This window comes from Chironomus tepperi, unplaced genomic scaffold, assembly GCF_022539635.2.
Source record: "Chironomus tepperi strain 1889 unplaced genomic scaffold, CSIRO-AGI_Ctep_v1 contig_445, whole genome shotgun sequence".
Classification (NCBI taxonomy): Eukaryota; Metazoa; Arthropoda; class Insecta; order Diptera; family Chironomidae; genus Chironomus; species Chironomus tepperi.
The window spans coordinates 7018000-7035811 of NW_027226567.1; the positions used below are offsets into that span (position 1 = coordinate 7018000).

General features: G+C 32.7%; 1 protein-coding gene and 1 long non-coding RNA gene across 9 annotated transcripts in view; one reads left to right on the forward strand and one right to left on the reverse strand.

Moving 5' to 3' along the window:
• Positions 1–17812, forward strand: part of LOC139098538 (putative uncharacterized protein DDB_G0285119) — a 47210-nt gene that overhangs the window by 8754 nt on the left and 20644 nt on the right. For 4 of the 8 annotated variants that reach the window (XM_070650770.1, XM_070650774.1, XM_070650773.1 and 1 more), the window contains exons 2-4: positions 3397–4940; positions 12294–12476; positions 13954–14154. In XM_070650770.1, the coding sequence (XP_070506871.1) occupies positions 4752–4940; positions 12294–12476; positions 13954–14154 (573 nt within the window). In that variant the 5' untranslated portion in view covers positions 3397–4751. Of the gene's footprint in view, positions 1–1831; positions 2114–3396; positions 4941–12293; positions 12477–13953; positions 14155–17812 lie in introns of those variants that run through there. The other 4 variants (XM_070650776.1, XM_070650777.1, XM_070650771.1 and 1 more) reach the window with 3 other exon arrangements.
• On the reverse strand, positions 7321–11635 carry LOC139098539 (uncharacterized). Its single transcript, XR_011545206.1, has 4 exons — positions 9370–11635; positions 9206–9302; positions 8869–9117; positions 7321–8099 (listed from the first exon to the last, which is right to left on the reverse strand). It is a non-coding gene; the product is annotated as an uncharacterized lncRNA (long non-coding RNA).

The window sequence follows — 17812 nt, forward strand, 5'->3', positions numbered from 1 at the left end:
GAATTGAATTATTCAAAGGTTTTGTGTTTCAAACTTGCTTACAAGTTGTAAGTACCATGAATCTTATTTATGGTAGATCTATGTGAAATGCATGACTACGCTAAGTTATACATTGTGGCTGAGTGCAAAAAACTCTAATAAGATATTTGAAAAAGAAAAACTTTTTAAGACATGAAACCGTTACCGAAAAAAGTAAACTTTTTTCAACAACCTAGCACGTTTTCTTGTTCTTACTTTGTAAGATGCTACAATCTACTTTAAAATATATGATACAGATACAGTAACAACAGATTTTTTTAGCACTGGTATCAACATCTGAGATGAAAAGAATGAGGAAAATATAAAAAAGAATTCAATTTGACGTCGTTCTCATGAATAAATTAAGTATACTTGCGTCGTTAACCCTAACAGCCTCTCAATTTAGTATAAAACTTCTATGTACATATATTATTCATCGACTGAAATGCGTGGTAGCAAAAAATTAAATATTTTTCAAGTGAATTTTTACTTCTTTTTTTTTTGAAAAATATATCTACACAGAGAATTGCAGACAGTATAAAAGAGAATACAAGATTCAACTCAAGGGATGGAAGACTTTCCGACTTGATCATTAAGCTACTTGTTTCTAGAGCAACGAAAGTGTTGCGGTTTAGTTAAATTATTCCTTTGAAAGCTTGCGCTCGATTTTTAATGCAATTTAATGCTATTATGATGAGAAAAGTTGACAAATCTACTTAACAATGCGAACAAAATTGTCAATTCGTGTGCGGCACACCAAAATTCATTTACTTCCGATCCAACCGACAAACAAAAGTGTGGAAAATTTGACTCTTGTTCATTTCCTGCTTAATTCATTGAAAATCGGCATGAATTAAATGACTTGAATCGAATCTTAGAATTTTTACGCCAAATTTCCCCTCGCTTGACTTTTTTCTTTTCAATTTTACGTGTACATTCATTCCTCCGTCTTACGAAGTCCATCGCCACTCATGCATTTCCATCTCGTTCAAAAGATCTTTTTTTTCTTCATTCTAATTTATTTTTCTTCTCACTTTTTAAAATTATCTCAATAATTCCCCAATTTTTTTATTTCATTTCACTTGGAAGATGACGAAAGAAGTGAACAGCTGCTACCATTAACTCTAACCAGTATATTTGATTATTCTGATGACTCTCTTTTCTCTCAACGTAATATTTTTGTACATCATCTTGTTATAGTGGTGTGCAACCTTGTTGTCTTAATGTGCAATGTTTATGCGTCGACCCTAATGTATAAGGTTCTTAGAGTTGCCCTGGGGTTGGTGGGCATGGGGTGGATGGCTGCCACTAGGTTTTGGTCTTTCGGAGAGGAGAAGAGGTCAAAAAGTGGCGTAAGAACCACGTGATGTTCAAAAATGTAGACAATATATTCTTCATACTCTAGAATTCTGTAAGATTGATCTTAAAGATCAGTCTTGTCCGAAATGGTCTCCCAGGTTGCCCACCACTGCCACATCGTGTATAAATATAGAAAAAGCACATTTCACGTTCACTTATGAGTGTGTTAATTATTAGAAAAATAACAACAGAAAGGAAAATGTGTGATATATTGATAATAAATGGTTCACATTGAGTGTTGGATATAAGAAAAATAAAATACAAAATAAATTATTACAAAAGGAGAGTCGAGGTTTATTTAGCTATGAAAATATGTCACACACACTTATCGCATTAAATATAAATTTTATATTTATCTGTACACCGGCATTTTTTTCTTTCTTTTAGCTGAGCTTTTAATAGAATTTAAATCGATATGACAAAAAATTTTCCGTTTTGCCTATAAAATGCTCATTTTCATCAAGAAGCTGGTATTGAAAAGTTGTTAAAGTTTATTAAGTGGCTATATCGATAGAACGAACGATTCAACAAAAATATAAGAAAAAATAATTGTTGTCAATAGAACAATATTCAATTATAAGAGGAGTGTCGAGATATTGAGAGCGATTTCTTTTCAATTTAAGCCCATGTTTATTGAATTAAGGCATTTATTAATCTATTCATATTGAACGGCTCGGCTTGACTTGCCTCGTTGAGCATAGATTGTAATAGTATTGTATTAGATTGTATTAAAATTGTGAGTAATTCCAGACGAAGATTGAAATTAATTTAAATTTTCATTTTAAATATTTACAGAGATTTTCACAATTTGAATGTGGAAATTTAAATTCTCAATATTCATTTAAATTTTGAAATTTTATGTTACTAAAATTTAAATCTGAAAATATTCGTTGGAATTTGAATTTTTTGAAATTTAAAAATCTTGTTAAATTTGCCTTTAATTTGAAATTTTCAAAATTCTTTGAAAATTTTAAACAAACATTTTAATGCTGTTCGAAATTAAAAACCTTTAAGAATTTTAAATTTTGACAAATTTTTTAAATTTAGATTGTCAAAAATTTTGAAACCCGTTCAAACTATTATATCAAAATCCAAAATATCAGAATTTTGAAAACGTTTAAAATATAATCTGTCAGAAAATTGTATACATTTTGAATTTTGATAGATAGAATTCAAACTGTCAAAATCTGTTAGATTTTAGAATATTCAAATTTTAAAGTTTCAAATATTTGTCAAAATTTTGACTTGAATTGAATTTTTGAAAATCTTAAAAATTTTGAATTGCTAAAAATTCTTTAAAATTTCCCAAAATCAGTAGATATCTTAAAAAGAATTCAAACCTTGAAATACCGTTGGAACTCTAAATTCTTTTAATATTATTAATAACCCATTTTTAGACAATTCATTGAAGACCTTCAAAAAAATTTTGAGGTCAATTGAACGTTGACCCGCCATTAATGGGATTTTAAGTCATTTCTCCTTCAAACTTGTGACTTAAATGAAGCGTGTTTAGCAAATCATCATAGATAACAAACAAATCCATCACAAAAAGTTTTGAAACAAGAACTAAAAAAACTTTCAAACCAAAGAGAAGCTTCAAAACTTCCATAATTAAATTTCTTATCGGAGTCGCTTATCGTAAATGCGTTTAGGCAATCGATATCGATTGAAAAAAAGAAGTAAAACAGAATCAGATGCTGATTTCTATTTGCTGATTTGATTTTCCCTCTCATTAATTTGTGTACTTTTGCTGTTTAATCAAAAAGTACGAAAGGCTGTTGAAAGAGATTTACGATATATATTTTCTTTCTAAAATAACAGCATAAGTAGCCTTTCGTAATCCCATTAACTCCATTAATTATAATGAAATCATTTTTTTTTCTCTCTCATTCTCGTTTGCCCGTCTCTCATGACACCATCATGTCATGTGCTTCACTTCAAATTTTTACACATTTTCATTTTTCTCATTTTTCCTCTCTAATAAACAATTTTTTTTTCTCTCTTTTCTGATTATCGTAGGTTCAATTAGTCAGCATCATAACTTTTTCCTCCAATCTTAATCTTTTTGGACTTTAATTTCCATCTGACATTACCATCAACCCTCAGTAAATATACAGTAAACGGACCTCACTAAAAAAAGGATGAAAAGAAAAGGAAATTGAATAAAAGAAGAGCTTAAAACAACGAATATAATATTAAAAAAGGGCTATAGTCGTTGAATAAAAACAAAAAAAGAAGAAGAAGAAATTCGGTTCCTATAGTGAATAAACATAGAATATACGCTAACAACGTACATGTTTTATGGTAGAAATGCATAAGAAATCATTCGCGATTAAGTGTTCTTGATATTCCCATTTCTTATATTTATTTTTTGTGTGTGAGGACATAAGTATATAAGAAAGAAAAAGGTCGCACAACAAAGCGATTCGTGTGTTGGAATTGCAAATTATACCTCGAGACATCTAGTCGATTTGCTTTTATAGTTTAAAAAAAATTTGTTTATTTTATTTTTGCCATATTGAAAAAAATCAAAAAAAAGCAAGCACAAAAGTTATTAAAGAATTAAGAAAAATCCCAGTGAGCATAAAGTCAGTGTGAAAGGTGATAAAAATAAAACAGAAAGTGACAAAAAAAGAAAGAAAAAAAAAAAGAGAAAATGCAGCAACAGCATTGAAAGTTGATCACAATTCTACAATTTTTATCCATTTAACGAAGTGAAGCACAACTAAAAATATGGAAAATAATGTCTTTGAAATAAATATTGCAACGTAATCTACATCGACACAACATTGTGATATATAACATTACATTAAAAGAAGTATAAGGAAAGTTAATAGCACAGAGAGTGAAAATATGTGAAATCTGTTCCTTTAAGAATCATTATTACATGAAAAATTAATTAATCATACATAAATATACAAAAAAAAAACAGCAGAAAAAATCTATCATTATCAACGTCAAATGCATACACCGAATTACATAGCTTCTACTCTTATAGTGACTTATAATAACATAATACATTAATATAGTGTTACATGAATGTGATAGACGATACAATATTTCATAATAATAATAAATAATTTACACACAAAACAAAAGCAAGCAAGTCCTGAAATGGATGAAAAATAAAGTGACGACAAAAAATACAAAAGTTCATTATCATCTCATCATTAAATGATTTAAATTAACAGATGAGATAAGAAATAAACACAACGGTCCTAATTTATGCAAATAAGCAGTCAAGAACATTAAAAAAAAGTGTAAAAAAAAATATTTTTTTGTGATTTTTGCGATTAAATATAAAAAGAAAATTAGTAAGCATATAATAATCAAAAAAAGAAGTCATAAATAATTAAAATAAGAATTATAAAGCCATGGCTGCAATGGTCAACATGAGTAATTTATTGAATGGAAAAGACTCTCGATGGCTTCAACTTGAAGTATGTCGGGAATTTCAACGAAACAAATGTTCTCGTCCAGATACTGAATGTAAATTTGCACATCCACCCGCAAATGTTGAAGTGCAGAATGGTCGTGTAACGGCATGTTACGACAGCATTAAAGTAAGTTTTTCTTTTGTTCCTTTTTAATTTGTTTTTTTCCATCCACCCCCCTGCCACAAATCGTTTTTCATTTTATTTTCCATTCGACGACGATGCATCCTTAACCTATTTCACGTTTATTGTATTTGCTGTTTCGTAACAGCTCATGGGAAGTGACTGAAAGCTGTGTGAAAAAATGATTTTAAGTAAAAAAATGTTATGCTTGGGGATTTATGGTGCATTACACTGCAGTGAAGTTGTGAATTGTCAGATTTGATTGCTAACGGCCGAACCTTTATTTTTTAGTGAAAACAAGTTTTGATTTAAGGCTAGATATTCGTGTTAATCCGTGTAAATGTCAATGTACTGTCTAAAATTAGCTCTTTAGGTATCGAAGCAAGACTATGGTTAAGATTTATATCTGTTTAGGTATTCTAAGAAACCAAACAAGGCTTGCCATGATTTTCATATATTGTGGTATTCTAAGCATAAACTGTTCTTAGTAGTTTAGGTGCCATTGTCTTGATGTTGTCTGGTCAAGTACTAAGTGATCCCGAGTGGACCAGCTTTTACTTAGTCTAATTCTAAGGCTGCTCAATCAAATTCCGAAAACATTAGTCGTTCCTAGAACTAGACACACAACTAGCCTAATGTTGCACTCCCTTTAAACAACCCAATCAAGTCACTAGGGCCACTAAGGCGCATTATTGACATCAAGACATGAAGTTACCCTGACGGCCAATTGACAGCTGACTATGACTCACTTTTACAGCAAAGAATAATATTTTGCGCATCGTGCTGCTCATTTGTCCACTCGGGAATATTATCTAGATCAAATAATATCTATAGATATCTCTAAACCTTACTTAACAACACTGTTTTGCACTATCAACGTCAATAATCTTGAAATAAATATCCAGAAAAATTTTTTTATCGCAAAGTGAAGCTTGAATCGAAAAAAAAATGATTATAATTAAGCTGGGATTTAGATAGCTCTTATCAATATCAAGTTCGATTTTTTCTGTTATGTTCCATTACTCATTCTTGCCTGACTTGATTCTTCCAAACAATATTGAATTTGTTTGATGAATGAAATTTCTTTAAGACTTGATTTATATGAGTATATAGAAGTATGAGAAATGAAAGTTGATATATATACATCGATAAAGCATAATAGACAACCATTCAAATTTAGTATTTTTTTTTTTCGATGCAGACACAAGGTAAACTTCTTTTTAATCTTGTGCAATGAATTAGTAAGAATGAATAAAGCATTCATGAAAATAGAATAGATAAAACATGTATGTGAATTTTATACCTTGATTGACTAGTTCTTTTTGTGTTTAGAAAACCCCTGAGATTTCCTGTTTTATTCTCACACAGCATACGATATTGCTAAAGCCTTAAAAATCTTTAAATGGGATTTTCCTTGTTTGAGGGAATCGCATTTTATTAATTGGTTTGGATTTTGAAGGGAATTTCCATAAAGTTTTACGTCTATTAAGAGATTGAAGGTATAACCCATGAGAGTAAGGCTTCCAACATTCAATTAAGTCTGAAATATCCAATTCTACTACTAAATCATGCATAATTTGTCTAGTTCATGGAAATGTCCGTTAAAATTATTGTCAGACATTTAAAACCAGTTCTCACAATTAGGGTATGCTGCAAGACACTTTAAAGTCTGTTCTAAAATTCTTAAAGTTCCCCTTTTTTATCATAAAATCCTGTTTTTTTCTCAATATCAACAGTATTACAACTCAATATACTTAAATTTAACATCATATCCATCAAAACGTAAAGCCATACCCAAGAGATATCAATAAATTCAGTTACAATCTCTGCCATCTAGACAGAAAAAAAGCCACATAAACATAATTCTTAAATAAAATGCACTAAAACTTTCTTGATTCTTTTTTTTTGTTCCGAAACGGGATATTACAAAAGTTTTTGGCAAGGACTTTCTTATGCGCACCGAATGGAACAGCACACGAATGAGAAAAACTTGATTTATGGCGCTGAAAAAAAAAAGTTTTTCATTTACGTCCCACCATCCACCGATTTATAGAGGCTTTCATAATCCTAGACAAATATAATATAACAAAAATTGAAGGGAGTACTAACTTGATAGACAGTATAGACAGTTAACCTTACCGCACCTTAATGATCCTTCACGTGCTTCAACGTGTGCCATTTTGAAAGGACATAGCAAGTTTCAACCCCATTCGTTCATTTTTTTATTTCTCAAACGGGACCTTTCTTCATCTACAATTAAAGAGATTGTGAAGAGGGTCCCGTGTCAGAATGCGTATAAGTATGTTGTTGTCTTCAGACCGACCCCTCTCTCACTCTCTATTTACTGCTTTAACAGGTTAAAAGGTTCAAAACGTAATATGGCAAAATAGGAGGGATGAGGGATGTGCTAAAGAACAAATATATACACACGCATATCCTTATTTTCTGTGTTGACTTGACGGGATATTGGATATTTCTTTTATTTACAAATCGACAGTGAAGAAATTTGAGCGAAGCGAAAGAGAGTAAGAAGACATAAAGTAAGAACTTATACATGCATAAATCTGTGAAGAAGGCAGACATAAAAATTGAGAAGAAGTTGATTCTTTTTTAAAATTTTCAACACGTGTCGTGAACGTTATTAGAAAAATTTTCTGATTTGGGACATGACTTTTCTTATTTCCACTTCCACTTCTATATGTTTTTAATAGATTGAAAAGATAGTGAGCGACATTTCTCGTTCGGAAAGCAAAGAATGAAAAGCGATAGTTTCACAATTTGTTATCTAAGACTCTTAAATCTAAATTTATTTGCGCATCGTGACTGAAGATATCATCCTTCTCCCATTTCAGTCGTTCAAGACACAATATCTCCTTCAATGGTTGTGCCTTTTTTATTATTTATATGTAGACAACACTTAACAACACTAAGTTATAAGAATAAAGAGAAATAGCAATTTTAAGAGGAATCTAATATAAAGGAAACAGCAAAATAAGAAAGAATTTTTGCGCTCTTGCAAACCAGTTTTTATCATTCAGCCAAAAATATAAATATAAAGAACTTTTGCTATTTTACCGTTAATGTCTGCATCATTTGCTTCTCATTTTTTCATCATCATAATCATCGTGTTCTAAATTCTATTTTCGTGTTTATGCTTCTGTGTATCTGTGTGTTTATAACAGTTGTGGGCAATCTGTGTATCGTGGCAAACTAGAATGCAACTTATGTGCCACGATACACTAGTGAGCAATCTATGTGGCATGGTACACTAGTATGCAACGTTTGTGTGTCAAGGTAAACAACTTGAGTATTGCGACATACTAGTGAGTAACTTGAGTATCGCGACACACTAGTGAGCAACTTGTATATCGCGACAGACTCGTGGGCAACTTGTGTATCGCGATACACTAGTGAGCAACTTGTATAACGCGACACACTAGTGAGCAACTTGTGTATCGCAACACAACAGTAAGCAATCTATGTATCGCGACACAACAGTTAGCAATCTATGTATCGCGATACAACAGTTAGCAATCTTTGTATCGCGACACACTAATGAGCAACTTGTGTATGGCGACACACTATTGAGCAACTTTTGTATGGCGGCACACTATTGAGCAACTTGTGTTTCGCGACATAATAGTGTGCAACAATGTATCGCGACACACAAGTAAACAACATTTGTATCGCGACACAATAGTGAGCAACTTGTGTTTCGTGACACACTAATGAGCAACTTGTGTATCGCAACACTTAAGAATGCAACCAATGTATCGGGGCACACTATAATTCAACCCATGTGTCGCGACATGACACACTATTGAAACTTTGATACCATCAAGGTGTACCGCGGCACAAAGTTTGCCCGCCACTGTAATCTTTAAGAATAAATCACTAGATTTTCCATGATTACGTTAGATCCATTTCGACTCACATAATTTTTTTTTTCTTCCTCTCCTCTCCTCTCCTCTAATGAATCACACACAGAACGAGATGATGATAGCAAAACAAACAGAAAAATCCGTTGAAAAAAATTTTCGAGTAGAAAATTATTAGGAAACTATTTCACTCTCCTTACATACTTGCTAGATTGCTTACAAATTCCCCCAGTTTCAGTTTCAAATAAATGCCCGAGAAATCCATTTCCATTCTCATCGTGCTCATGCTCGATGCTGTGTATATGCTTGTTATTACGAAAACGAGTAGATGAAAAGAAAAAAAAAATCGGTTATTTCTATACACAATCTCAATTTCTATCGCTTTTAACTTACTTTAAAGAAATGTATATATATCTGTGGGTATGGATGGATGCTGTTTCTGCTGTGTTTTCATAATAAGAAATTCCCATTCTTTTGAAGGGTGAGAAACCTGAAGAGAAATAATGTAATAAGGAATAAGAAGGATATTAGAAATTCTAATATTGCCATTAACATACATAGCAAGCTACGAATTTATTTTTTTATCACTTTTGGAATTTCTCAACTTGGAATGTTGTAACAATTTGACTCAAATTAAGGTTACTTTCTCACTGTTGCGCACTGTTTTGTGTTTCGTCTAGAAGGATAACAAAATGAGCAATTTCAGTTTCACATTTAATTAAATTCTAATGGGACAAAATGTTTGTTTGACAAAGAATTCTTTGGCACATTCCAATTGCTTGTACAATGGGGTTTGGTTTGAAATTTCATACCTAACTGCACTCGAAAAAGAGGGGAAGTTTTGTAGATGATGTGTAGCAATTTTAAGAATTTATTATCAAGTTGTCAATACAGTTTAAAGTTGGTTTTTATGTTGTTGTTGATTTATTGCAGTGCCTTCCAACTATGTAAATGTCATGAATCATATTCCATGCGGATTTTATGTAGAGTCTTACCACCAAGGTGTGGCGCATTTGGACAGCGTTGATATATAGAGTGCTACACAGCTTCAAAAGAGACTTGAATAGGATGAGTTCCTGGTGTCTTGACTTCGGACAATTCTAAAGATCAAGACAATCTTGGGATATCTTGAACTTACCAATCTAGCCAATAAAGACTAGATAACAATCCTTAATCCTTAAATATCCATTAAGAATTTGAAATTGTTATAATTTATGACTCGACTTGATGAATCTTATGAACAGTTCAACATGTTCGCTAGAGCAGCGCTACATATGTCGCCTTTAAGTCGCCGCAGTAACTGTAAGATGTAATGTTGCCCTGGCGGCACCATGCCGACTTATTTCGACCCATTCTTCCATTAAAAACTGCAGTTTGCTGAATTGTGCCGCATGTTTGACTAACTTGAGTTTAACTAGACTGAAGTAGTTTGACGTCAACTCGAATAAAGCTTTAATATCTACTTCAAGTACTCAATTGAATACTAAACCAGTCTATTGCCCTTAAACTTTTGTCGACATTTGCGAACAACTCGAAGTAATAACTTAAAAATTTCTATTGTGTAGTTCAGTGGTGAGCAACCTTTATTGTGTCATGGCACATCTTGATGATAAGCCACATGGTGTACAGTTTATCACATTTTCAAAAGAAAGTGACGACACATTAAAGTGCCGCGACAAGTAGTGTGAGCAACACTGCTATAGATTATTCAAACAATTGACTCCGTTGATGAACTTTAAATCTTTTAAATTGTAATTTCTCGGAATTTCATTTTAACGCGCGAAACTCATAAATAATAGAAGCTGTTGATGAACTTTCGTCTGCGTAGTACCATCATAAATCATTTGCAAATTTCATAAAGAATTTCAAAATTAGGTTGGAAAATTTAGACAATAAATCATGCAACGTGAAAGTAATTGTTTAATTCTTTGTGGCTTTAAACTTATTACTTACTTTAAAATGATAAAAACCAGTATTTTGTGGGACGAAAGGAAACTTTCTAATTCAAAATGTGAGAGCCTTTATAGTTGTCAGCCTTTGTCAAAAAAAACTACACGAAATAATTCTTCTTGTTCTAATAATAACCACATATTATTCATTAATGCAAGTTGTGTTCCTTTCTTTCTCACTTTCTCAGAAAATCCAGTTTCTATTTTTACATTGCGAGAACTGCCTTCTTACAAAAAAAAAAAAAGACAGAAATGATCTCGCTTGCTCACAATACAGACTAAAAAATTTATTCTTTTTTAGCGCATTTTTGTTACAGGAAAAGATGAAGAATGTCCGCAATTTGTCCGTCTGTCTGTCTGTCCGTCCGTCCGTCTGCCGCCGAACACCTCCTCCAGTTTAAGCTTTTTTGATGCGGTTTTTTGCATACTTATTATGTGTGTAATAGTCTGTATAGGTGACTGCCGAAAAATTAAATCGATTGGTGCACCAAAAGGTTAATTTAATTAATAATTTTTCAAAAACTCCCTTACGTTTGACGTACGTATTTTTACGTAGCCCTTACGTTTTACGTACGTATTTTTTTTACGTAACCCTTAAAAAGATGATTTTATTCAAAATTCTCTCTGGTCATGGGTTCGAGTCTCAAATAATTTGTGATGTTTCATGACAAAATTGTATTCTTTAATTTACTTATAATGTTCTGATTCTGTGCAGTCAAAATGCGCTACCGCCGGCCACAAGTGACCACATCTATACTAATTTAGCTTTGGCTATGCTGTGTTTTGCAATTTCAAAAGCCTTTATTTTTTTATGAGTTATTCATTTCTTCTTTGCCTTACTTAAAGTATATATACAGAATAAATATAAAACATGAATCGGGAGAATTGAGCTATAAAAAATGTATAAATATCGAAAAAAAAGAACCAAAACGGAAGAAATTGAATCACAACAACAAGCATCAAGCATAAATGTTAATCGATTTAAAGAGTAATGCCGTGAGCAAATAAAAAAAAAAAAACAGACAAAAAGCCTTAAAAAGAATTAAAAGAAATTAATAAGAAGAAATTTACGTACATAAAAGAGATGAAGAAACATAATCAGTGTCAGGTCAGAGATTCACCAGGTGTTCCGAAATAATATACAGCATAGAGCGAGATATATTGACCCCTTGTATGAACCACATGTTTTGCATCTTAACAGATATTCTCTTACTAACTTACTTACTTGCTTTTCATGTTTATGAGATGCAAATGCATTCTATTTTATAACGGCTACTATTTTTGCTTAATCTTGTTCCATTCATCAGCTTCTTTCATATCATTACTATTATTATTATTATTTTCATCATGGATCGGACATAAATGATGTCTACTGGACATTTGAGGTTATTGACCTTCTTTATTCAATGACTTTGCACAATTTAAATTATATCCAGTTCCATATTATAGCTAGACATCATTTATGACGGTATACTTACTCAACATCATTATTATTATTTTCTCTATCATTATATCTATTTTCAATAATATAGGGTCGATGCAATAGAGAGAAACCACCTTGCAAGTACTTTCACCCGCCACAGCATTTAAAAGATCAACTACTAATCAATGGACGTAATCATTTAGCATTGAAAAATGCTCTAATGCAACAAATGGGTATGGCGGCCACTCCAACGCCAACACAAACAATACTTCAAAGTCCGCTACAGCCCATGGTGAGTGTTTATGTGTGCAATTCAGTCTTGTGTGTGCTTTATGTGATTTTTAAATATTTTTTTTTACTATTCCTTCTCATTTTCACTTTTTGACTGGCTAAAAATAATCTGAACACATGAGAATTATTCATATTGCTTCTATATTTCGGTTATTGGCATTTCTTCTTTTGTCTCTTTAAGCTGTTTTGCCATATTTTGAGAGAGAGATACCCACATGATCATCATCTTCTCCTTTTTATTCTTGCTTCATTATTATTCATTTCCTAAAAGCGTCATTTACACTTTTGCTCTTTTTTTTGCGCATTTATTGTTCGATGTAAATGTGTTTATATATTCAATTTTCATGGCCAGCTTAATGTTTGGTTAAGTGTCCGGTCATGGGTCAAGTAATGAAAGGTTCAAATTATTTTTATTCAATTTATTACATTTGACTTGTGACTCTTTTTTGGGAAATTTTTACAATTAATGGAAATTGATCGTGATTTTTAAGGAAAAATTTGAATTCTCAGTTTCTGGTAAGGGGACGGTCGGAAGTTACGTAACGCTTAAAATAGCTTTTTTAGAAACCCCTCCTCCCACTGTAGTGCTATGTAGCAAAATTTAGAATTCCTCTTAAAAAAACCCATCTCAAGCCAGGTGTGGGCAATATTCGTGCCACGGCACAGTTTAGAAACGTTACGAATCTCATATTATGTGCTGTTCGGATCGAGACTTAGCACTAAAGTGTGTTTACGTGATAATTAAAACTCTTAAACCAGTACTGGACAACCTTTATGTCATGGGATAGTTTAGAAATGCCACAAACCGTACCTGATCGACACAGGTTATTCATGGCAGTTAGATGGTGACCACATGGAATCTGAGTGACAATTTTTTAAGACAAAATTGTCGTTTGGACGCCATGTGGCAGCCACTTGGCTACCATGAATAATTTGTGCTTATCGGAGCATTTTGGATTTGGTTTCGGTCGAGACTTAGTGATAAATGGACGCGACACAGTTTAAAAATGCAATAGACCGTATGTCGTATGTGGTTTAAGTCAAGCCTTACCAACAAGATATGCCGTGAAGAATATAAGGTTCCCCACTCCTTCCCCTAAAGCGTTACGTAATTTCCAAACACTCTCCGTAAATTATTTTTGGCATTAAAGTGAAATGCGCTTAACATCACAGCACTTTAATCACACATCATTATTTCTTATTCTGCTTATACTCATGTACACAATCTACAGTTCATTCTCATGTCTCTAGGTTATTTTTTTGCTAAGTGATTTTAATATGTGAATTAATGCTGACAGTGGATGTAAAGTAACAGATAGAAATAAACATTTTGTGAGAGAGAGAACTGAAATAAAAAGTGAAAATGTAGTATGGACATGGTTAAGCAGAAGCACAGCTGAATAGGAAAAAAAATCTTACAATTTATTTTCTCCTCTTTTATTTTTACTCTATTTCCATACATAATCATGTACATGTAGACTGCCAATCGATTTTTGCCTACTAGTAACCCATACAATCCTTATTTTACGACTGGAGCATTGCTGCCCACATCGATGCTCGGGCCAGAACATGCCGCAAATGCATTAGCTGGCACATCCCCCATGTCACCACAAGCAGTGCCATTAGGTAGTGCCACAAATAATGCAGCACAGCCACAGAAACGAACTGATCGAGTTCAGGTAATCTTTTTTTTTGTTACTTTTGATACATAAATTTCATGTCCACTTCCATTTTCTCTCTCATTTTCATTTTACTCGTTTTCACATGTTAATGGGATTTGAAATGTCAAAATATACTTAGATCTATAGTCGAACACATTTTTGCATTAGTTTTACCATTCATTCGCTATCCTTATAATTACAATTAATAGTAAAAGCATTAGATACATTAGAATTCAGTGGTGGGCAATCTGTGTGATGTGGCACATTAGTGTGATGTCAACATTGTATAAAAATGTCATACCGTTTGCAGATTCGGTTGTTGCTTACCACCAAGGTGTGCCGTGACACAATGAAAGTTGCTCACCACTGTATTATACACATTAGAATTAATGGTGTGCAACTTGTGTGACGCGACACACTTGTGTGATCTTTGTTTAAAAGCCAAGCTGTATGTCGTATGTGGTTTCGGTTGTTGCTTACCACAAAGGTGTGCCGTGTTACATTAAAAATTGCTCACCACTGCATTTGACACATTAGAATTAGTGGTGCGCAGCTTGTGTGACACGTCACACTTGTGTGATCTTTCGATAAAAGCCATGTTGCTTATCACCAATCACCATGAACCACATGCCGTATGTGATATTGGTTGTTGTTTAACACTTAGGTGTGCCGTATCACAAAGGTTGCCCACAACTGCATTAGAAACATTAGATAATATATTTTAATTTACATTACATCCTTTATTAGTAACATTACGTTTTATTTTTATTTACTTTTTTACGAGGACATTGTGTCTTACGTAATCTATATTTTATTTCTCAGTATATAAAAAATTATATGAAACCCTTAAATTATAGACTTAAATTTAGTATGAACATCCATACATAAAGTTTGATCTTTATTCTTAAATACTTAATATTCTCTAGAATACTCCTACAACATCATTGTCGCAGACATCATCGTCTAATAGCAATTCAATAACGAATTCATCTGTTCCGTTAATTTCCTCGGCATCGATTTTGGCTAATTTAGTGGAAAGTGGAAAAAAGCGAAGCGCGGATTGTTTACAAGTATTACCAAATCTTTTCCGATTTTAAGACCTTAATAATTTTGTTGAGATCCTATAGATTTATATACTCGTGTTTAGAATAATCTCTTTTTTTTTGATACTTACTTTTGTTATATCCACCCAATTCTATTGAGACAATATGATAGAATCAACTAACCCCCGTGTCATCTAATTATATTTACTCTATTAATTCCTTTATCTTTTTTTTTTTGATTATTAGATGTTGTTGAAATAATTTTCCCTTTTTGTTATGGATGTTTATTTTATGTTTGTGTTGTGCCAATGGACAGTCTGTCCCTAACTACTTACTGCGTTTAATTTACAATTTTGCAACTATTTAGTATGATTCATTTTTCAAAAAATTAGTTATTTTTGTGTATTTTAATACAAATTATTGTGAAAAGTACAACTCATTCGCTAGGGTATTACTATGTTGCTGTATTAACGGTAAGTGACCCTGAACGCAACATAACGTGGCTGATTTCAAATCATTTTTATGGCGGAAAATGCGGTTCGCTGAATTGAGCAACTAATAATTCTCAAAATTTTGATAAAAAAAAGTCAGAGTTGGCAGAACTTTGGAAGTCTGGATTCCCAAAGTCCAATAAGACCGGACTCCAAGAGGCGCTTCATATTGGAAATCTGCCAACCCTGTAAAATTAGAAATTCTGGTCTGATTTCTGAGATGAAGAAGATATCATTTGGAATAAGTTTTTTAATGTTTTTTTATGTATTTAGTGATTTTAAGAAAATTTGAAGAAATTTTTGAATCTGACAAAGCATACAATTAAAGGGGATTTATTTCTTTAGACACTCTCCCGAGTCAGTGAATCCCAAAATTTTTAGTCATTTTTTAGAGTTTTAACGTATTTTGGTCCACTCGCTAGTGTTTCTGGCTATTTCCCTAAAATAAATTACAAAATGCTTCAACGGGGGCTTCATGATTTAGTTACAAAGCGATACGACAGGAATCAAAAAACGCTATATGTAATGTTGCATAATCTCCAAATGTTCCCTAAGGAGCCGTTCACTTATCACGTTCAGAAAAATTGAGGGAATTATTCTTTACCGATCCCTAAGATAGATGACGACATGTTCCATTTTACCATAGCAATTGCCAGCTCATATGCAACATCCAATTATTTTTATTATTTGATCTTTAATACAATTTAGTCAATTAGCCAATTATCCTTAATATTTGATCTCTAGTCGCTATCTACTATCCTTATGTTGAAATGATTTATGTGTCCAATACATTCATAGGGAGTTATCTATAATCCCAAAAGATTCATACATAATAGCTAACAACACTATAATTAGATAATTGACTTTTAAAGTTAGCTTTTTTGTTAAAATTTGCTTAAATTATTGGAACTGTCGATTCGACACTATTGAGAGATGATGATTTATTTCGAAATGAATCCGACATGCAAATTTAAATTATACCCAAAAAAAGAAAATAAATCAAAATTCCCCCGCAAAACTGTATCTTACTCAGATTGATTCATCGCTCCTATCTTTCTATTGGCAGACCACAAACTTTAAATATTATTATAATATTAATATTGCATGATTCAATAGACGCGTTTAATACAATTTTTTTCATGACATGGCAGGAAAGAGTTTGTCAGAGAGAATGTATTATTTTTGGGTATTATTACTCAAACTAAAAAACAACCGCAGAGACTATTTTAGGGCAGAGCATTACTCAAAAGCTTTAATCTTTCTATGAAATCTATAGAATATTTTGTTCACAAAACAACACTTATCATAAGCCGCATCCTTTTTACTATGTGCTGACTAAACCATAGAATAGTTGTGGGCAAGCTTTGTGTCGAGGCACACTAATGTGATGTGCTGCGCCATCAGAGACAGTGTGGCACAGTGTGACATCACTAGTTTGACGCAGTGTGCCATCACTATTGTAACTAATGTGGCGCACTGTGTTGTCAATAGTGTCACCAATGTGGCGCAGTGTGCTGTCACCTGTGTCTCTAAAATGACGTAGTGTGCTGTTACTAGTGTCCCTAGTGTGGCGTAATGTGCTGTCACTAATGTCACTAGAGTGGCAAAGTGTGTCGTCACTAGTGTCACTAGATTGGCAGAGTGTGTCGTCACAAGTGCCGCTAGAGTGGCACAGTGTGTTGTCACTAGTGTCACTAGCATGGACCAGTGTGTCGTCTCTAGTGTGTTGCAGTGTGCTGTCATTAGTGTCACTAATGTTGCGCAGTGTGTCATCAATAGTGTGGCGCAGTGTGCCATCAATAGTGTCACTCGAGTGGCGCAATGTGTTGTCACTAATGTGGCGTAGTGTTCCATCACTAGTGTCACTTGTGTGGCATGGTGTTTCATCACTGAGTCAAAAATGTTACATACCACTAAGGAGTAACGTGTCATACCACTAATGAGTGCCGTGTCACAAAGTTTTCCCACAACTACCATACACTATTTAGTACTATAGAGAATAACAAGGAAAAAATATGGTGATTGTGGCAGTATAAAAAGTGATGAAGAAAATGAAATAAAAAAATGAAAATGTTTTTTCAATGCCAGATATCTCTATAAAAAAAATTTTTTATCCATAACATGTTGAAATTGTGCTTGACG